The 21,924-nt window shown below is 42.2% G+C and overlaps 3 protein-coding genes across 4 annotated transcripts in view; all 3 read right to left on the reverse strand.

Annotated features, from left to right (window-relative positions):
• The window catches only part of Ubqln1 (ubiquilin 1), a 37,434-nt gene extending 35,828 nt beyond the window's left edge, over nucleotides 1–1,606 (reverse strand). Inside the window, exon 1 of one of the 2 annotated variants that reach the window (XM_038334667.2) lies at nucleotides 1,263–1,606. In XM_038334667.2, coding sequence (XP_038190595.1) covers nucleotides 1,263–1,415 — 153 coding nt within the window. In that variant the 5' untranslated portion in view covers nucleotides 1,416–1,606. The remainder of the gene's footprint in view (nucleotides 1–1,262) is intronic. The other variant, XM_038334668.2, reaches the window with a different exon arrangement.
• A 6,754-nt stretch (nucleotides 1,607–8,360) lies between these two features.
• Nucleotides 8,361–8,806, reverse strand: LOC119817440 (ATPase inhibitor, mitochondrial). Its single transcript, XM_038334670.1, has one exon. The coding sequence runs from the start codon at nucleotides 8,804–8,806 to the stop codon at nucleotides 8,483–8,485; it is 324 nt and encodes a 107-aa protein (XP_038190598.1). The 3' UTR covers nucleotides 8,361–8,482.
• Nucleotides 8,807–12,605: 3,799 nt separating this feature from the next.
• Nucleotides 12,606–21,924, reverse strand: part of Gkap1 (G kinase anchoring protein 1) — a 51,075-nt gene continuing 41,756 nt past the window's right edge. Inside the window, exon 13 of the mRNA XM_038334669.1 lies at nucleotides 12,606–12,918. Within this exon, the coding sequence (XP_038190597.1) occupies nucleotides 12,871–12,918 (48 nt within the window). The 3' untranslated portion in view covers nucleotides 12,606–12,870. The remainder of the gene's footprint in view (nucleotides 12,919–21,924) is intronic.

Here is a 21,924-nt window from a genome sequence, read left to right on the forward strand (position 1 = left end):
AAAAGTGACTTGGAAATAAAAGGTGAGGCAACAGCTTCTCGTCAGCTCGAACAGGCTACCCCTAGCTGAGCGTCTGGCTGACACAGGTGTAGATGGGTCGTGAAAACTGGCAAAGGCAACCGTGTGCATCTCACCGACCTCCAAATTAAGTGGAATAAGATTTTCAGCTTGTTCTGGAGTTACTAACACACACTGCTTATGTGCCTCCTAAGGCAACAGCGATCTTTACAACTTGAAAGTGCATTTTAGTACTAAGACGCACAGCACAGCACAGCACAGTGAATGTGGGTGAGGCACACACATGCAGGGAAACACAAAGATGGCCAACTTTTAGCTGCGTTGACAAACAAGAAACGATGATTCAGTCAACAAGAGTTTCTCTCAGCTGATGCCACACGTCCTCCCGCTTCACAAAACACGACTTCACCTTTGGAACTAGATAACCGTTCTGAGAACTTAAAGGTACATGCCCGTGGTTGTAAATTGCGTCTTCGCACAAAACTGCTCACAGTGTTGGAGACTGTCAACAATTCAAGGGCTCTAGAAGATGTTGAAAAGATAAACTTGACGAATTCTACCAAGGCTCTTAATTCGGTGCAAATTTTGTTTTCCTGGACAGAGTTTAAAGCAATTATCTGTTTTGTAAGCTTTCCCATCAACACCAATTTTGTTTTTTTGCGTTCGGTTGCAACTACTGATACCCAGCCAGGTAACGCTCCCGTCCCCTAAAATCAAACAAAAACCTCTCCAATGGCTGGCAGCTAAGTGATGACGAACGGATTGAAACAGAAACGGTAAGTCGCCTATGAATCAAAGTCATTTGCTTTTCTCCTTCAGGCGTGAGCTATTACAATGTGATTGAAAACAATTCCCACGTCACAATTTTTATATAAAAGGCTGAAAGGTGGAAAAAGACTTCAGCACTCAAAACCCAGAACTAAACCTCCACGTGCTTCTCACCCCCAAATCTCTCCGATTGGCAAGCAGGTGAAACAATGACCCCCGCCCCCTACCCAGCCTGGCCAAAGGCCGAGCGCCGCCCGCGCCCAGCCTCCCCGCAGCGCCCGGCTCCTTTGTGAGAAGTGGGGTCCCGAGGCCCGGGGCTCGGCGGCCGCGGCGCAGCCCATCGCAGGCTGCGCGCCCCCCTCCGACCCCGCAGAGCTCACGCAGCCGAAGCCGGCGGGGCCGCCGCCCGACCCGGCCCGGCCGCCCTTCCCACCCCGCCGGCGACAAGGCGGCCGCCGGGCCCGGGGCCTCCTCACCTGCTGGACCGAGCTGTTCTCGGGCACAGCGAACTCCTCCTTCTCTTTCGGCGTCTTCACCGTGACCTTCATGATCTTGGGCTCTGCGGGGCCGCCGTCGGCCGCGCTGTCCTGCGCGCCCGGGGGGCCGCCGCTCTCCGCGCTCTCGGCCATGGCGGTGACTCAGGCGACCGGGACACTGAGGGGCTGCGGCCGCGTCGGCGGGGCGCGACAGGTTGCGGGGGTCGCTGAGGGCGTGGAGACGCGCGCTGCGAGTGCAGGCCCCGAGTCGGGCGATCGGCTGCCGTGTGGACGCGGACACTCCGCGTCGCCGCCGCCGCCACCACCGCCGCTTCCTCCTCCCGCACCTCCCCCACGCCCGTCGCCGGCGCCGCGCGGGGCACGCTGGGTAACGCGCTGGCCGCCGCGCCGACTCCAGGCGGCCGGGGCGCGAGGCACGTCGGGAAGCGCCTTGGCGAAGGAGCCGAGTCATCGTCACCGGGGTCGGCGTGGCTTTCTAGGCTGGTGGGCGAAGCGCGGCCTCCTCCTGTGCGGAAGGAGCGCTGCGGCGCGGCGGGAGAGCGCAACTCAGCTCGCTTCTCCGGCTTTTCGGCTTTTCGTTAGAAGAGATTAACCCGGGTTTCTGGAAGGGATCGTGAGGGTGCACGGAGATGACGTCACGGCCAGCGAACTTGCTAGAAACGGCCTGGCCCTGGCGCTCACTGTCCCGGGATCCTCCAGACCGGAGCCCCGGGGACAGAGGCCTGCAAAGACCTGCAAAGCAGCGATGCGTTTGCCCGGGTGGGAGGGGCTGGGCTTGTCCTAAGACCCTGCAGGGAAAGGGGCTTCAGGTTAACTGGGGACCGCCAGCGCCATCGCCGGCGCTCATTGTTTCAGCGGGGCCAGAGCTTCCCGTCCTGCAGTCAAACCGGTTTGGTCGGAAGGTAGAGCCGCCCTTGTCTGTCTTCCGAGCTGTGTGGGGCAGAAACAGGATGCCCAGGACTGTCCACCCTGTGGGCAGGATTTAGCCTAGCTGATAATGTGCCTTTAGTAGTCCATCCAATTACGTTACAGTACCTCTCAGGCATGAGGTGCCTTCAGTTTGAAAAAGGATTTTCAGTGTAGTGTAGGTTCAAATGAGTGTGAGTCCCACGGCATTTATATGAATCAACATTGCACAAATGGGAACTCTGACAGCATACTGTGACCCAAATATGCAAAGACATTCCATAGTTTTGCTATTGGGCCATCGAACCCTGTTCTATGATTAACTACTGTTGCATAAACACCTCTTAGCAGAGCCCTTTGAAATCTGGGTCAGAGTTTCGAAGGTATACATTGCAATACAGGTATCACTTGATATCACTTAAACGTCTGTCAGCATTGTTCGGTAACAGGAAGAAGTTACAAGGCTTATGTCTAGGTGTGAGAAGATTATTACTTCTCGGGGTAGAAAGTTCCACCGTTGGGCAAGCAAGCATTTTGGAATTCTCTCCTGTATATTTAAGCCAGATCTCTTCCCAACCTCCCTAGTTCCCTGTTCCCGTCTGGTTTTCCTTCATGTTGTATTCTCCCTAGGTTGCCTCTCATGCCTACAATGCCCTCACTTCCCCTTTCTTTATTCTCATATCCCCTGGAAGTCTTCTTTCACTCCCTTGCCCGTTAGGAACTTGAATTCTTGTGCTCTAACAAATCCACTGTAGATAACCCCTAACGGTGTACATATGGAATAGCCCTGTAATCGTGTGTGTTTCGAGGCGGTTTCTCTGTGTTGCCCTGACTATCCTTGAACTCACTCTGTAGACCAGACTGGCCTCGAACTCACAGAGATCCATCCACCTGCCTCTGCCTTCCGAGTGCTGTGATCAAAGGCAAGTGCCACCACCACCCAGCCGATATTGATTCCTAAAAATTTCTAATATAGCATGTTGTTAATGACTGTCCTCCCAGCCAAGCAAGCAACTGCCACCTTGAGGAGTTCAGCTGCATTCTTTTGGAAAAGGTTGATCCTATCTGGCCTTGACTGTCACACCCCATCATGGAGTGGTATCTAGCCTTTTCCAACCACATACTTTTTTGCAATGCTGCCCTAATTGCACATGGCCCCAAGGAAGATAAATAGGCCCTGAAGAAACTTAGAGGAGGGTACTCCATCTCTGTGCCTAAGTGAAGGCGCTCACCACTGCTGCATAAAGGCTTTCCAGGAGCACCTGCATCCACATAAGGAGCCCTCACCTCTGTTCTGTCAGGAAGTTCCGTAAACTCACGGCTTCTCCCAAGTGATTTTTGGTGGAATCAATTCATTGTTGTTGAGACCTTGGAAGGAGTAACCATTGCTTATGTTGTCCCCTGGGAAGGAATTTTAGCAACATGGCATAATTTATGAAGTATTTAGTGTATTCTTCATTCCTTTAATCAAAAGATAAGTACAGCCAAACATGAGCCTCACTGATGGCTTAGGTGTATATAATCAGGTCGACAATCAAAATGACCACCACAGTCAAGATAGGGTGTCATTAATTGCCCACCACCATGATGTTAAAGTGGCAGAATCATAAGTTACAAAGGACTGTTGTCAGTATGGACAGGGATCTGTAAACTTCCTCCAAGAATAGGGGTCCAATGGGCCATACAGTCTAAAATATTCAGCGGGAGATACATTGCTGATCTAGATGCCTATTTGACTTTCTTGGGGGGCAGCTTTTATTAAGTGGTTGATCTGGAGGTAATTATAAGAATATATTCCAGGGTTGGTGAGTTGGCCCAGCAGCTAAGTGCTCTGACTGCTCTTCTAGAGGACCCAGGGTTCAATTCCCAGCACCCACATGGCAGCTCACAACTGTCTGTAACTCCAGTTCCAGGGGATCTGATGTCAATGCATATAAAATAAAGTTAAATAAAAATTAAAAAAGAATATATTCCAATTGTTCTACATTTACTTGAGTATAATTAATTCCAAAATACTGAATCAAGGATCGATAGATAGCATTTCCCAGTTTCCTTGCAAACGGCCAACTTAAATTGCCAGCTTGAGGTCATTTGGTCATAAAACACCTGGAATTAGACCATTCACCTCTCACAAGCTAGTTTAAGCAGCTCCAGCTATATAGTGACTCATGGCTTTAGTCCCAGCACGTGGGAGGCAGAGGCAAGCAGATCTCTGATTTCAAGGGCAGTCTGGTCTACAGAGGGAGTTCTAGGAGAGCTAGGGCTACACTGAAAAACCTTGTGTTGGGGGGAATTCCTTGACACCATGAGTTAACCAACAAGAATTTAGAGTACCATTTAGGAAGTTTATTCTAAGCCTGTGTGTAAGAATTAATATAGTTTGAATGCAATGTCATACATTTGTCGAATAAGAAGGTAAAAGTAACACACACTGTCTGTTACTCCCTGTGCCAGTTTTACCTCAACTTGACACAAACTAGAGTCATCAGAGAGGAAAGAGCCTCACCTGAGAAAATGCTTCCATGAGATCTAGCTGTAGGCAAGCCTACAGCCCCTGGGACTTTATTTACAGGTTCTTAATTAGTGATTGATGTGGGAAGGCCCAGCCCATTGTGGGTGGGGCTACCCCCGAGAGGGTGGGTCTGGGTTCTATAAGAAAGCAGGCAGTCAGTGGTAGAGCTCGCCTTTAATCCTAGTACTCAGAAGATAGAGGCAGGCGGATCTCTGTGAGTTTGAGGCCAGCCTGGTCTACAAGAGCTAGTTCCAGGAGAGCCTCTAAAGCTACAGAGAAACCCTTTCTCAAATAAACAAAAAGAAAGCAGGCTGAGTAAGCCATGAGGAACAAACCAGTGAGCTGCACCCCTTCATGGCCTCTGCATTAGCTTCTGCCTCTGAGTTCCTGTCCTGACTTCCTTTGATGATGAACAGTGATATGTAAGTCGGATAAGCCCTTTCTGCCCCAACGTCCTTTTGGTCATAGTGTTTCATCATAGAAATAGAAACACTAACTAGGACATTTCCTTATAGTACAATCTGCATAAAATAAATCCCAAGAACTTTAATAGAGGCAGGAGGATCTAAAGTTACAGATCATCTTCAGCTCCAGTTTGAGGCCTACCTAAGGGGGAGGGGGAAAGAAATGCCACTTTATGAAAGTCTGTTTGGTTCCACATCTGTGTGATACTCAGAATGAATCTTGCTGTGCTCGCCCCAGTCTGTAGTGTTGCCAAGACCCTTACAAACTTACATTTAATTTCAGTTGTATTTCATGATCTTTTTTTTCTTTTTTTTTTCTAGCTGGGATTTACTTGGGATTTGGGAACAGGCCTAAGGATATCCCAGTGCACCTTCCTGTGGCACCGTCTGTTAAGCACAGTGCTACTGATTATGGGAACACACCTCCCAGTGCTGCCCATCTCACAGAAGTGGCTGGACTGGTTCTCGGGGAAATGGAACACAGTGTAACTGCTCTGGCAGGTAGGCTCTGGCTACAGTCCTATTGGTTCTCAAAATTGCAAGCCTAATAATGTCTTTGCAGATGACAGTTTTAGCCCAAACGGTTGGATTTAAAATGTGTTTCCTGAGCTCCTCTAATGTAAAGATTTTGCTGCTATGTATTATGGATACCACAAGCAAATAAGCTGTATGGAAATGGTAGATGTTCTGCAGTAACAAATTTTCAAACTGTTTCATGAAGTAAATCTAGGATAATAAGGTATTTTAGGAAAAACAGGTCTTCAGGACTGAAATCAGGTCTGTAGGGAAAGGCATTTAGCTCTGCAGCTGTCGGAAGAATCCATCCCTTCCTTGCTTTTCCATTTTCTAGAGTATACCCACGTCCTGTGACTTGCTACTACATCATTTAATCTCTACTTCAGTGGTCACTTTCTGCTCTGTGTTTGCCTTTTCTCTTCATGAGGACATTTGGCCCACCCAGATAAGCAGGCCCCTTTGCGTGCAACAATGTAGCCAAGAATTCTGTCTTCTAGACAGACAGGTGTTGCGGAACAGTTTCCTCTGAGACTGAAACATTCTATCCTGCAGGGAAACTTAATTAGGAAGATAAACAACTTAAAATAGCTTCAGACCAGATTCTCTTGGTCCCCGCCCTGCCAGAGTAAGCAATAGGAAAAGAGCTGGAATGAAGACGCTCGGACAAGCCAAGCTGCCTGGAAGACGGTTACACCAACCGAGGCACCAAGAAAGAACACTCCAACCTGATGACTTGCCTGTATTCTGTGCAGTGAGCTTCACCCACGCTGGAGTGGGCTTTGCTGATGCTGCTGTCTTTGAGTCATTGCTGCTGCTATAAGTAACCCCTCACACACAGTCCTGTAAGTAATCCCAATAAAACTCACTGACTTACTGAACTGGACTTTGGTGGTATCCCTACTTTGGTGTGTCCTGGGATCCCATTGGGTGGAGTAGAGGTTCGTGCTGTGTCCCCCAGGAAAAGTTTTGTCACACAACAACATGCAAGCAGAAGGATCCCCAAAGAATTGTATTTCAAATATCCGCAGTCTCGACTGCTGCAGTCTTGACTGCTGGTAAACTTTCTATGAGTGTGACAGTCCTCTGGTCACTGATCAATCTGAACTCCAGATTCTGGGCCAAACCACCTCAATTTGTTTTATTCTGCATTGATAAGACTACTTACTGTTCACAAGACTGTTAGCAAGACAAGAACAGCCTGCAGAATTAACCACCATTTTCTCTAGCGCTCCAGTCCCAGGCTATCTGAACAGATACCACCAGGCTCTACTTTGGTACTTCTTAATTACTGTATCTGTGTTAATTTTTCCACTTGACCACTTTTCCAGTCCAGGTACTGGATGTATCAGAATTTTCACATCCTTTGTTGTGGCCTGCAAGGAGGAAATCCTATTGGTCACAACAACAATGTGTTGCAGTCAACTTGAATACTCTCCCAGGCTAATGTGACTTCATTGATCATTCTTGCTAAAATAAGGCCAAATTTTGTTCCATTTTTTTTTCCGATTGGATACTCCTAGTGTAGGAATAACATATACAACAGTCACATAAACAGTCATTCCTCGGAGAACTTCCGGAAGTGGCCCCAACCAGTCTCAGCTTTAGGTGGTTTTCTCAGTTATCAGAGATCTGTTGAACTCTGAGACTCTTATGACGAGCCCTAAGTCACGGTGTTTTCCAGAGTGGGATGTTACTGCTGATTTTTGTATAATACAGTACTGGTGATGTATGTGGTACCCTTGGAAATAAAATGTTAGTAATTACTAGAGGCCAAAATTGTGACCTGCATCAGTTGGGAAGTACAGGTGGGCAGCTGTCTCCTCCTGTCTTATATTCTGCTCTATGACTGGGATGGTAAAAGCCAGTGATTGGCTATTTTGCTTTACTGACTTCAGGTTGAACCCTAGTATCTGTCTCTGGGTTTTTATTAAGCGTGTTAGATTTGGTGCCCAACGTGGGGGCTATCTTACTCTCTGATCTTCAGGCAAGCTTTATTTATTAAAATACAAATGAAATAACACTACATTTATATAATGTACACCTTAGTTTTTGTCTTCTCATTTCTCTCCGGTCTTCCTGGAAGCCCCTTTTGCTCTAGATATTTTTCACTCTACATTCATGCCATACACACATGGTTTTATACATCTATTGAAAATCTAGGAACAACAGATAAGGGAAACATACAATATTTGCCATTCTGAGACTGGCTTCATTTATATGATTATTTTGGGTTACATCCATTTTGCTGAAGTCGTAGCTTCATTCTTCTTTGTGGCTGAATACACATATGCACCTCACATTCCTCTGCTGCTGGACACCTGGGTTGGTTCTGTCATTAGACACTATGACTGCCACTGCAATGAGCACTGATTCTCAAGCTGCTCTGCGAGATGCTGCCTTGGGCCCCAGGGTGCCGTTAGCTGGGTCACATAGTAGACGACTGTTTTCAGGAAAACCTCCACCATCATCGCCACGGTGGCTGCACTTGTTCACATTCCCACCAGCATCTGGAAGTGCTCCCTTTCCACATCGCCACCAGCACTTAGTTTTCTGTTTTGTTTTGACTTTTGGAGAATGAGTATTACATTAACATCATTTACACCCCTCCTCCTCCGAGTTCTGCCCTCTTCTTTCTTTTTCAACCATGCAACAAAACTTTTTTTTTTTTTTTTTTTTTTTTTTTTACTGGTGATAGTTTATTATCTGTTAGTAGCACACAGAGCAAATATGAATCACTCAGAACTATGTCTCTATAGGCGTGAGGAACGATACGGGGCCATTCTGTGGGGGACTGCATGCATTTAGTGATGGTTATGCTTCAGGCTTTTCATCTTCTTCTTATGGCGCTCAATTTGTTTCTGCAGACGCTCAATCTCCTGCTCGTGGTGCTCGATCTCGTCCTCATGGTGTTTCTTCAGGGCAGCCAGTTGTTCTCTGGTCTTCTCTCGGAAGTACCGATCCTCTTCAGCCTTCTCTCTCTTTCCGAAGGCCCCACCGGCTTCTCGGATGGAGCCAGCGCCAGTGTCCATGCTCTCCGACGAGTCAGAGCCGAAGCCTCGGGATTGCAGGACCCTCACACCCCAGGCGCCGAGCCGAGCCCGAATAGCCAACGCCGAGCCTGCCATTGTCTCCTGCGCAGCTCCGCAACAAAACTTTTATTAACATTTTTAACAACGGTTCAGCTATTACTGACACTTGTTAATTTCTAAACAAATTGGGGCAAATGGCTATTGTGCAGAGTAATGTCATCATGGCCCCTGGAAGTACAGACTGAAGAATTAGTAGCTACCTCTCAGATGGAGGACCAGGGGCAGGGTGGACTCTTTCTGCATTTTCTGTTGTAATCAGAAAGAGTTTGGTCATCTTCCAGCTGCTTGCCTGCAAAAGTGAGTCACTGCTGCGTTGTGTGTGGGGCATATGCCCTCTTTATCCTGGATCTTGTCTTCCACGTGACGGTGTCACTGGGTTCTGCCTCTAGGGTGATGGTCTTGCCAGTCAAGGTCTTCACAAAGATTTGCCTTTTGACCTGTTATCGAATGTGATGAAGCTGCCAAGAGCTGCCAGGACGTGGTGATGCCTAGACACAAGGACCACTGAATTGGACAAAGCCTTTTGTTATTCTGTTTCTGTTTTCTTAATGAATGCCATGATGGCTAAGGTGAAGTGAAAATTCAATGGAGCTTAATTTAAAGTATTTTTTAACTTTCTTATTTTTAATTATGTGCATTTGTGTGTTTGTATCTGGCCATTTGAATTTCCTTGAAGAACTGTTCACTAGTCCATTTCGAGTGGCTGTATTTCTTTAGATTTTTGATTTCTGTAAATATCTAGATAGAAATCCTGTCAGACAAGCAAATATATTCTCATTCAGGACTGTCTCTTCACATATTGGTCTCCTTTTCTGTGCAGATTTTAATGCTTGAGGTCCTATTTGCTAGGAGTTGGTCTGATTTCCTGAACAACTGAAATATTGTTCAGAAAGTCCTTGCCTAAGATTCTGGAAGCTTTTATTTTTTCCTGTAACAATTTTAGCTTAAAAAGACTTAAATTAAGGTTTCTGAAGCATTTGGAGTTGATTTTTTAGACAGAGTAAGAGGTAGGGTTCTAGTTTTGTCCCCTCTGTGAGTATCCAGTTTTCTGAGCAATGTTTGTTGAAATGGCTGTCTTTTTTTCTAATGTATATTTTAGCATCTTTCTTAAAATCAGGTGGCTGTGGCTGTGTGGGCTGATGTCTGGGTGCCCTGTTTTACTCCACAGATCTGTCTGTCTTGCTAGTATAATGCTCTTTCGCTACTGCAGCTACACAGTACAAGGAAAGAAGTAAGCTAATACCTGCAGAACCCAGCCTGCCTTGGCTGTCACAGAGTCTTTTGTGCATCCACGTGAATTTGAAGATGATTCCTTTGCTTTGTGAGGATGGTATTGCAATTTCCATGGGATCCCACTGGATCTGCAGTGCCTTTGGCAGGTTAGTCTTTCTTCAAGTCTGTCATATTCATGGTTTACGTCTGTGTTTGTTGTTTCTTTCAGTTGTGAAGTGATCCCTTCCCCGATTTTCTCAGCATGGTTGTTATTGGTGTATAGGAAGGCCGTGTCCTCTTTCTTCTATGTGCATTCTGGGGATTGAATTCAGGCCAGCAGGCTTGAAAGCAAGTACCTGTGCCTGCTGCTACCCCACTGCTCACACCGTTTCCTTTCACCCTGCTAACAAGTGTTTAATGAAGGGTCAGCTCATTCTCACTCACGCTTGAGACCTTGTTGTTGTCTCTGAAACGTTGTTCTTTCTTTCTCTCTTTCTTTCTCTCTTTCTTTCTTTCTCTTTCTTTCTTTCCTTTCTCACTATTCATCTCTCCTTCCCTTGAGACAGGATCCCTCTACCATGTACCCTTGGCCGTCCAAGAACTCACTATGTAGACCAGGCTGGCCTTGAACTCACAGAGATCCACCTGACTCTGCCCTCCAACTTTTGGGATTAAAGGTGGGAACCACCACACCTGGCCTAAACTCAATTTCCTTAAAGGATACCTATTACAGGACACCCATGTAAATTTATGTTTTCCCTTCACTTATCAAATATGTGGATTTAATTTGAAGCTCAATATGGATTGCCAGTGATTTAGGATTTCCCTCTGTATGCTGTGATTACCAATAATGAATAAAAAAACTGCTTTGGACCTATAGCAGGGCAGAACTTAGGTAGGCGGGGAAAAACTAAACTGAATGCTGGGAGAAAGGAGGCAGAGTCAGGGAGAAGCCATGGAGCCACTGGCGTAGGCAGACGTGCTGAAACTTGACTGGTAGGCCAAGACCTCATGGTGATGCACAGATTAATGGAGATGGATCAAATTAAAATATAAGAGCTAGCCAATAAGAAGCTAGAGCTAATGGGTCCAGCAGTGATTTAAATAATATAGTTTCTGTGTGATTATTTCAGGACTAAGCTGATGAGCAGCTGGGAAGCAACAAGTGGCCTCCCTCCAACATGCCAGCTATTCACACACTTTCTTTCTGTCTTTCTAATTATGTCTCCTGTGTAAATGTTCATGTTTTAGTCAAAATAAAGGCCATCTGGGCAGCAAGAGTAACTCAGTAGTATTTCCTGCTCATTTAGACCTGGGCTAGACCTCTAGCATAAAATAACTTTTAAGGCTTCTACTCTTTCACCATGCTTTTATCCTTATTTTTATTTTCCTTTTCCCTTGAATATCCCCTTTATTAACTAAACCCTGCTTTGGCATCTGGGAATACAGGGAGTGTTAGATCACGCTCTTTGCAAGGCTCATGTGACCCTAATGGTAAAGTCAGAGAAATAAGCAATACTGACAACTCATCTCATTTCTTTAAAGTTGGTGGTGGTTGTTTGTTTCTCAAAAAATGTCAGCAAACAGCGTTACTGAGATGGTTGAGTGCGCAGGGCACTTTCCCTTAAGCTTCACACTCTGAGTCTGGGAGCCAGAGCCCAAATGGTGGAAGGAGAGAAGGGTCCCTCCAGGTTCTCTGGCTTCTTCACACGTGCGAGAGCACGCACCACATCAGTAAGTTAAAGAAATAAAAAAAGACTGTCAAGAAAGGGAGTCTTTGGGACTAGGGAGATGGCTCAGTGGTTAACAGCACTTGCAGAGGGTGAATTCTGTTCCCAGAACTCACACGGTGGCTTACAGCCATCCCTAACTCCAGTTTCAGGGGATCTGATACCCTCTTCTGATCTTTGTGGATGCCAAGCACACACAAAATAAACACACATATATTCAGGCAAAAAGGTTATACATATAAAACAAACACACACACACACATGCACACAAACATGCACATATGGAATATTTCAGTAATATTGGCTCAAGAGGCCAAGATTAGTGTTCATGTATTCACTTCTAATACTAAACACGGTTTCTGCCACTCAGCCATCTATTTCAAAGGCAAAGACAATCTTTTAATGAATCATAATTGTGTATTACTGAATATACTAAAGAAAACAAAGTCCCCATTTGCTGCTAATTGTTCTAGCAATTTCACAGCAATGAAGTCATTTGTTGGTCTCCCCTCACCAAGACTCCTCAGTGCTGCTGTGTCTAATTCTCACTCTGCTGGGCCAGGCTGCTATTTCAGCAAATCTTTCTAGCCCAGATTTTATTCCTTCTGTCATGCTTCTCAACAAACACACAGAAGTTCTCTCTACACATCATCTCTTGTAAGCTTTCTTACAAGAAATTTTTCAATTTTTATCAATTTTCAATGAGGAAAATGCGATACACTTGTGATTATTCTTGGGAATACGTGGTCATTATTTTTGCTCACCACCACCTGAGTACATCAGCCACATCCTTTCTACTCACGTTGCTGTCCTGTGAGGTTTAGCACACAATGGTGTTGGCAACTGAACAATAACAATCCACACTGCTCAGGAGACTTTAAAGGTCAGGCGGGTTAGTGGAAGAGTAAATTAATTTTATTGACTGATGAAAAACAAAAATCATAGGTTTGGACAGACAACAATAATCAAGTTCTGCTGGTATTCTATATTTCCTTTTAAGTTTAAGCCAAAAGAACATCGAGTTGTAGACTAGGAGTGAGCCAGCTGCACAGTGTCACACACACACACACACACACACACACACACACACACACACACACACACACACTTCCACAGAGCTCTGACGGTGCTGTGTGGTGACCGCAAAGGCTGCCGTGATCACCTACACTGGTCGGACTCAGGGTTCCTTTTCCCTTTTCTGCCACCCTGGAAGGAAAAACAGCACATTATTTAGACACACCAGCTCTGGCCATCTTTAGTGCATGAGTACACAAAATCAAAAACATAGTTAGGTATTCTACCCGGCTGCTTTCACAGTTACTTTTACAAATGCTACATAAAGTAATAGTATTTCTATGCAGACCTATTTAGGTTCATAAATAAGATCACAAATATCTCATTTTTCAGAGTTCACTTTATCCTAAATACTGTAAAAAGTACAAAGTTTATTCATTTCATATAATCAGAAAGTTTAGTAATTCAGTTAATTACATTTTGGTAATTTAATTTATAATTTATGTATAGTTGTATTCTTATTAAATAGTATTAGAATTTAACAATTTTAAAATTTATGTTATTTTCTTCATATGGGTCTTTTGCCTGCATATATGTCACTGTACTACTTTAATATGCCTGGTGCCCAGAGAGGGCAGAAGAGAGCATCAGATCTCCTGGAGCTAAAGTTACAGAAGGTTGTGAGATGCCATGTGGGTGCTGGGAACTGCACCCAGATCTTCTGGAAGAACAATCAGTGCTCTTAACTGCTTAGCCAACTCTTCAGCCCCAGCATTAGAAATTTGATTTTCAGGCTGGGACTAAAGGCAAAACACCCATACACATAAAATAAAAATACTTAAAAGTTTAAAAATATACTAAAAGTATATTTTGCAGCCATATTAGGGGCACGTCAGGCCAGGCTCATCTGGAAGGGCAGCAGCTTCTCTTCATTTCTTTCACCCTCTGGGCCCTCAGCTTCCCTTTGGAGTCAAATACATCGATCTTCTAAATTAAAAACCAAAAACTCTTTTATGTTGCTCTTCATTCCTGATCACATACAAGGGCCAAAAAGGTTTACTCATTTAGGGGAAAATATGTACTGATTTTGTGGGAAATGAAATGTGTTATAACATTTAAAAATATTTAGCTGGACAGTGGTGGCTCACACCTTTAATCCCAGCTCTTGGGAGGCAGAGGCAGGTGGATCTCTGTGAGTTTGAGGCCAGCCTGGTCTACAGAGTGAGTTCCAGGACAGGCTCCAAAGCAACACAGAAAAATCCTGTCTCAAAAAAAAAATCAAAAATAAAAATTAAAAAAGATTTATTTCCTGTTAGTTGGAAAATAAAAATAAATTTAGGAAACATTCCTTTAAGGTAAATAGCCCTGGCACAGCTGGAGCTACATGAGGCCAGAGTCACCATCGTTCCTACTAGGTTTTCCTTTTTTCTCTCCTGGTGGCCTTTCCCTGGAACCCCCTTTCAGGCTGCTTCCAAGCTAGGTAGCTGCCTTGACACCTGCTCAGGCTTCACTGATCTGCGCAGCAGCAATCAGGCTCACTTTTCTTCGTCATTGCTGGCAGACTTGGTGAGACAGTTGGGAATTCCTAAAGAGGGGATTAGTTAAAAGAGTTTTTTCCCCATGTTAAAAAATGGAGCACACAATCATGACAGAAAAAGTTAGGTCTCTGTATGATTATGTAATGCATGATTTAAAAGTAGAACAATTAAATAAAGGGATAATCAACTTAACTGGGATTAACATACTGTTAATTATCATTTTTGATAATCCTTGTTGTTTTGATAATTTTTTGGCTTATCTCTTAAAAAGTTGTTTGGTATGAATGCAAAGATATAAGCCATAGAAAAACCTAGAACAGATCCTAGAGATATTCAGATTCAGACAGAGGAATTTAAAGGAGAACCAATCTCAGCATTGCATTATAAGATTAGAGAGGAACAGCCTAAGGTTTTCAAACAACCAAGCTTAATATATCCAGTAACCTTACAGGAGTTGCCAAATGATAGAGGCTCTGTAAGAGCTGAATGCACTCCTATGCCAACCAATGTTAGATTTAAGGAGATTCAAGGAAGTGAGAGTCTCATATGGTATGCATTCACGTTTTGTGAAGCAAATGTTAAACTTGTGGTCATTTTCTAATAAAATTATCCCTCAAGACTGGAGAGATTTGGTTACAGAAGTCTTGGAGCCTGTCCAAAATTACAAGACTTGGTGGAAAGAAGAGGCTCTTACACTGAACAATGAATGGAGCAGAGCTGGAAGTATGGAAATCTCCCAAGATCAACTTCTTGGAGAAGGAGATTATGCTAATATATAAAGGCAGTCTCTATATGATAGCCACACTCTGGTTTTATGTCATGCAGCAGCTTTGAATGCTTGGGACAGAATTGAAAAAGTAGAAAAAAAATTGAGTCATTTACTAAAGTCATACAGTGCCCCTCCCCCCCCGCAAAAAAACCTTCACTGATTTCTTACAAAGGCTGACATTAGCAGTAAATAGAATGATACCAGATTCAGAAGCTAGACAAATAATAGTTGAATCTATAGCTTTTGAAAATGGTACTGCACAATGCTAAAGGGTAATAAGGCTATTAAAGGCAAAGTCAGCACCTTCGGAGGATGGATCTGAGATACAATTAATATTAAAACTCATGACCGATGATGATGCTTAGACGGGGGAAGTGATTTCCAGAGGTTTGAAGAAAAATCAAAATGTTAAGTGTTTCAATTGTGGCAAATAAGATCACCTTAAAGGGGACTGTAAACAGGGTGTTCCTAGAAACAATGTTTTTTCTAAGCATAATTCAAACACAAAAACCATCTGGATTATGCAGGTGTGACAAAGGCAGGCATTGGACTAATGAATGTAGATCAAAAAGGGACATTCAAGGTAAGCCTATGCTGTGGGGAGAACTCCTTGTGGGGCCTCCCACAGGCCCCTGTGCCAAATCCAGTTCAGTTGTTTCCTGCCATCATAGAGGAAACTCCTCCCCAGAGCAATTAAAGAACCTAATGCTTATAGTAAGAAACCACACTACTCTGGAAAATAGAATAGCTATAGAAGAGAGAACAAAACATTCAGGAAGAAGCGTAAAGTGAGTATTTTAGCAAACTTCTGTAAATGAACAAAGACAAAAATTAAAAATATGAAAAAATGACATCATTGAAGGTACAGTTGTAACAATAATTGCACCAGAATATTGGCATCCAAATTGGCCTCTTCAGGAGGTAAATTTTCAGCCTCTAGGGATTAGATATCTTAGGTAAAATAGAATGAGATGGGTTGAATATATAAGGACAGAAGGACAGAGAAGAATATTAAAGCCATAAGAAGATGTGATTTGTTACAGCAATGGAATTCTCAAATTAACATTCCCCCAATCTTAGAAACAAACCATAAATTAACATATGTTTCTGGGAGAAATATTACAAGGTATTATTAAGAACAGTCATTAACCATTCAGGTTGTAAAAGAAGAGGGAACAGCAGCTTCTGATCTTTCAAAGGCACCAACAGCCCTACCTATGAAATGGTTGACAGACAAACCTGCGTGGGTTGCACAATGACCTTTAACAGTAGAGAAACCGCAGGTCTCAGAGCAGCTGGTAGAGGGCAGTTAAATGCTCAGCATACTGAAGAATTAACCAGCCCTTGACATTCTCCTATATTTGCTATTAAAAAAGAAATCTAGAAGATGGAGAACAATGACAGATCTAAGAGCTGTTAATAAGGTGATTCAACCAGTGGCCCTCTGCAATCTGGCATTCCTTTGCCTAAAGGATGGCCTCTCACAGCTACTGATTTAAAAGATTGTTTCTTCACAATACTTTTACAGGAAAAAGAGAAAAATTTGCCTTCACAGTGCCTACTTATAATAATTCTCAGCCTGCTGAGAGGTATCAATGGAAGATTCTCCCACAGGGAATGTTAAAAAGCCCTACCCTGGGTCAATATTTTTTAAGTCAGCCATTGGAAATGAAACATAAACTATTTCCTCAATCTATAGTTTACCATTACATGGATGGCATTTTACCATCTGATTCAAATGTAGATACTTTAGAAAGAATGTTTGAAGAAATAAAGAAGATTTTGCCTTGTTGGGGATTATACATTGCTCCTAGGGGGAAAGAAAAATTAAGAGGAGAGTCTATTAATTATTTAGGTTAAATAAGTTTACAAAAAATTAGACCCCAAAAGGTGCAAATTAGGAGAGACCAATTGCAGATTCTTAATGACTTTCAAAGATTGCTAGGAGACATTTCCTATCTATGGCCCACTACTGGGACAGGTCCTGATGAACTGAGTAATTTGGTCAAAACCTTAGAGGGTGACATGGACTTAAACAGTCCTGGGGATTATCAGCTAAGTTGAGTGAGAAATGGCTTTGATGGAAGAGAAATTACAGAAGGCACATGGGGATCATATGGATCCAAAGCCTAACTGCATTCTGGTCATAGGACCTGCCAAGCATTCCCCTACAGGAATTTTAATGCAGAGGGAAGATATCATCTTAGAATGAATCTTTTTACCACATAAACCAAGTAAAAAATTAAAAACTTATGTGTAAAAGTTCTCTGAGTTAATTATAAAAGGAAAATTAAGACTTCATCAATTAGCAGAAATTATAGTACCTTTTAATGAAGAAGAAATTGACAAATTATGGGCAGAAAGTGAACCCTGGCAAAAGAGCTTGCAGTAATATTTTTGGAGAGATTAACAACTATCTCAAAAGCAGGAGAATTCGACTTATAAAGTGAACTAGCTGGATCCTTCTTCACATTGTATGGAGCACACCAATAACTGGAACCCTTATTTTCTATACTGATGCAAATAAATCATGCAAAGCAGGTTAAAAATCAGAAAATTCAAATAAAGTGGAACAAAGCCCTTATGATTCTATCTAAAAGTAAGAATTATATGCTATTTTCATGGTATTTTTTTTTTTTTTAGATTTATTCATTCATTATGTATATAGTGCAGGCCAGAAGAGGGCACCAAGTCTCATTACAGATGGCTGTGAGCCACCATGTGGTTGCTGGAAATTGAACTCAGGACCTTTGGAAGAGCAGGCAAAGCTCTTAATCACTGAGCCATCTCTCCAGCCCAGTATTAAATGATTTTAAGGAACCTCTCAAGTTACTGATTTGCAATATGTAGAAAGAGTTTATTTGCATATTGAAACTGCTGAATTTATACCAGAGGATACAATTTATTCAGTTACAAGAAATAATTAGGACTAGGAATCTAGGTCTACTAGGTCTTCTAGCACAAGGTAATGCAGAAATAGATTAATTACTGATTGAAAATCTGGTAGAGGCCTCAGAATTTCATAAAGACAAAGTCAATAGCAAAGGTTTAAAAAATGACTTTGGTATCATGTGGCAACAAGCCAAAGAGACTATAAGGAGATGTCCTACTTGTTCTTTATACAACCAAACACCACTACTTGCAAAAGTAACCCAAATGGCATTCAAAGGAAGGAATGAAATCTGGCAGATGAATGTGTTCCATTTTATAGAATCTGAAAAATTAAAATATGTATACCACACCATTAGTACTTATTCAAGTTTTCAATGGGCAATTGCTTTGAGTTTGGAAAAGTCTGATTCCGTAATCACACATTTGCTAGAAGTTATGGCCATCATGGGTATACTACAAATAAAGACAATGTTCTAGCATATGTCTCTAAGAAAAGGAAACAGTTTTTTTTATTATAATATAAAGCATATTATAAGTATACCACATAATCCTACAGGTCAGGCAGTTATAGAATGATCAAATTGAACTCTAAAGGATATGTTAAATAAATAGAAAGTGATAATAAAGACTCCCAGAAATAGATTGCATAATGCTTTACTAACTTGTAATTTTCTAAATGCTAATGAGAAAGGAATGACAGCTGCCAAGAGACACTGGATAGTAGAAAAAAAACACCTACAGAATTAAATCAGACTGTACACTTTAAATATGTGTTGACCTCAGAATGGAAACCAGGACATTTGTTAGTGGGGAAGGAGTTTGCTTTTGTTTCCACAGGAGAAGAAAAGGTCTGGATATGTCAAAATTGATAAAGATTCAATTTCAACAAGAGATACTTCTTAATGAGAAGAGATGATAGTTCATCAAGCAGCATGGTCATTCAATCCAAAGTAACTTATACGACTAACAAGTGCTTCTCATTTGATCAGATATAACTTGCCAAAAGTGAACCTCCCCAAAGTTAGGGTCGGGGAAGGGTTTTGTTTCTGTCTTTTCAGGAGAATAAAGGTATCCAGCTAAGGAATCCAAAGACCACTGGACAAATGAGACATCCAAAGAAAAAGAACAAATCATCCAGAAAAAAATGATGTCCCAAGAAAAAGAGTAAATTGGCTTATTGATATGTCACATTTCCAACAGGATAAAATTTCATAAATCTTCCCAAATGTTTGTTTCTGCTGTTCTATACAGACATGTAATGCAAATGGTCTTTTGTAGTCCCAGTCCAGTTAAAAATTAAAGCTAACTTTAGAGTTGGAGGGTGGCTCTCTCCTTCTATAAACCAAGCAAGCTTATTAAAGTAAAACCCCAAATCTCTGTCTCATGTCAGAAGAGCCACCTGATATAGGACAGAAAACCAAAATTTAGGGACTATTATATTGCCACTAATCTCACAATCTTTCGGTTTTATTTTAACTCTTTAACAGCTTTTCTTAAGGTATAAATATTATCTAAAATTTTATAAGATTAATATATATATTAAAGTTTTTGTCAACTAATAATGGTCATATGGAATACTAATTCTAGAAAAAGCATTCATCTACCTTTTGTACATTATTTTGAGTATGAGTCTCTTATCAGTTTTCTGCAGTGAACCATGAGCACACCTAACAGAAACTTTTGAAGTCTCAAAAAGAAAAGGGGCCCCACAATGACGATTCACCTGGACTACAGTAACACCACTAAGCTGAAAAACACCACCTAAATATGGGCTGGCTTTGGACTACAAACTGCTCAGAACAATTTCAAGGTGGCTGAGGTGATCCAACCTCACGGACTACTCTAGCCAGGACTGGAGACAAGACCTGCACTCTCCCAGTGCGCAAAGCCTGGACAACAAATGACAGGTCTAGCTCTTCTAGGACTTGACAATTTAACCCACATTTTTCTTTTCAGGATACCATCGCCCCCAGACAGCAGGAAGTAAATTTAAGAACATGATGGCCGGGCGGTGGTGGCGCACGCCTTTAATCCCAGCACTCGGGAGGCAGAGGCAGGCGGATCTCTGTGAGTTCGAGACCAGCCTGGTCTACAAGAGCTAGTTCCAGGACAGGCTCCAAAGCCACAGAGAAACCCTGTCTCGAAAAACCAAAAAAAAAAAAAAAAAAAAAAGAACATGATGCCCACATTCCCAAGAGGAAGGCATGGGTGGTTTTTGGTCTTTCATTGGCTTACAGGTATCTGTTATTGTTCAGGGGGATTGGTTACAAGCTGTTATTGGTAATGGTCAGGAAAAAAGCTAAACAAAGGAGATTAGATTCAGGGTTCTTGTTTTGAAAAGAAGAACAGGGATAAAGAGATGATAGGATAAAAGGGAAGATTATTGAATCCATTCTAAAAAGAAAAAAGGGAGGATATAGATAAAAAAGGTAGATTATTGAATTTACTTCTAAAAAAGCAACTATTAGCTTTAAATATTTTACATTTGATTGGATTTTTGTATATTATATAAAAACTGTATATTGATGCAAATTTTAAATTTTGTTAGAACACTCTATATTTATTTCTACTCTTGTTCAAAGCATTGTACCTCTACAGCTCATTTAATAATGTAATGCAAATTTTTAGCTCTTGAAAGTTATTATTACCAACTATTTAGCATAATAAGGAAATGCAGGTTAGTAATTTGTCATCTATTATAATTAAACTTGTAGTCATATTAGATATGTTTTCAAGGTCAGAGATATATTTTAGGTAGACAAATCATTTTCAAACACAGAATATGGCATTTAAGATGTTTTTAATAACATAGGTTCTTTTTTATGACAATGAGACATGTCTATTCCTGGCAGCACCAATCTACTTCCAAGAAGATGATGGGCATTGAAGAAACTCCACATGGAATTTACTTTCTTTGTGGCAATAGTAGGCCACTGGGCAAGAAAGTGCTCTTCTATCAACTACTGATGGTATGCTGGCCAAATTGGACAAGCAGGACACAGAAGAGAGTGACTGCCAAACCTTGTCAAGACAAGGCAGGACGGTCCTTCAAAAACTGTGCTTCATAGAAAAGTCTATCAGATATGCTAGGCCTGTAAGTGGAATATGTGTGCCCCAACCTTGTGTGACTGTCAAGGCAGCCAGCTCTTTTTGTCATTGCTCACATTTTTTGGAAGTCATTTGTTTGCACTTCCTGCTTACTCAGTTAATATTATTTCCTTTTCAGGTCTCTGAGGGAGTTGAAGACTGGACAGTTAAAGTTTTCCTTGTTTACTAGATGCAGAAAAGAAACTCACTAAAGAGGTGTAAAGTGTAAGACTGAAAGATATCAAAAATAGTTTTGAATAGTAATGCAAGTCAGGATAGAAAGCTAATTAGGTACAAGACTTTGGATTCATCAAGTTAGGACAGAAAATGGAGTACTTTCCCTGAATTTGTCAATTGCAAATGGACTAGACATTGTTGATGTATTCATAGACTATATATATTGTATATAGTTATTGTACTTATTGTATGTAGTTTTTCTTTTATTATAGCCTTCTTTTATTTTTGACAAAAAAGGAGAAATGTAGTGATATTTTGTTTGTGTTTTAACAAAGAAAGCTTGCCTGAAGATCAGAGTGCAAAGCTGAGCCACTAGAGGCCAGGTGGTGGTGGTTTACACCTGTAATCCCAGGACTCGGAAGGCAGAGACAGATGGATCTCTGTGAGTACACGAGATTGAATCTGTCTAAAAGAGAAACAGAGCTCACACAAAGGTGATTCCAGTACTTGCATTTCCACACCTTTAATCTCAGCACTAGGGATGTGGAGACAGGAATGATATGTTTGGGTGGAAAGAGGAATATAAGGTGGGAGGAGACAAAAACTCACTGCAATCTCAGATTTGATGGAGACAGATGCAATCTGAGGACAGGACCAGCCCTTTAATCTGAGCACTGGTAGAGGTAAAAGAACTCTCTAGTGGCTGGCCTCTCTGCTTCTCCGATCTTCAGCATT

The sequence above is a fragment of the Arvicola amphibius genome, chromosome 6 (genome assembly GCF_903992535.2).
Source record: "Arvicola amphibius chromosome 6, mArvAmp1.2, whole genome shotgun sequence".
Lineage (NCBI taxonomy): Eukaryota > Metazoa > Chordata > Mammalia > Rodentia > Cricetidae > Arvicola > Arvicola amphibius.

Coding starts and splice junctions, on each gene's coding strand:
- LOC119817440 (XM_038334670.1), bottom strand. CDS start 8,806: ATGGCAGGCTCGGCGTTGGCTATTCGGGCTCGGCTCGGCGCCTGGGGT.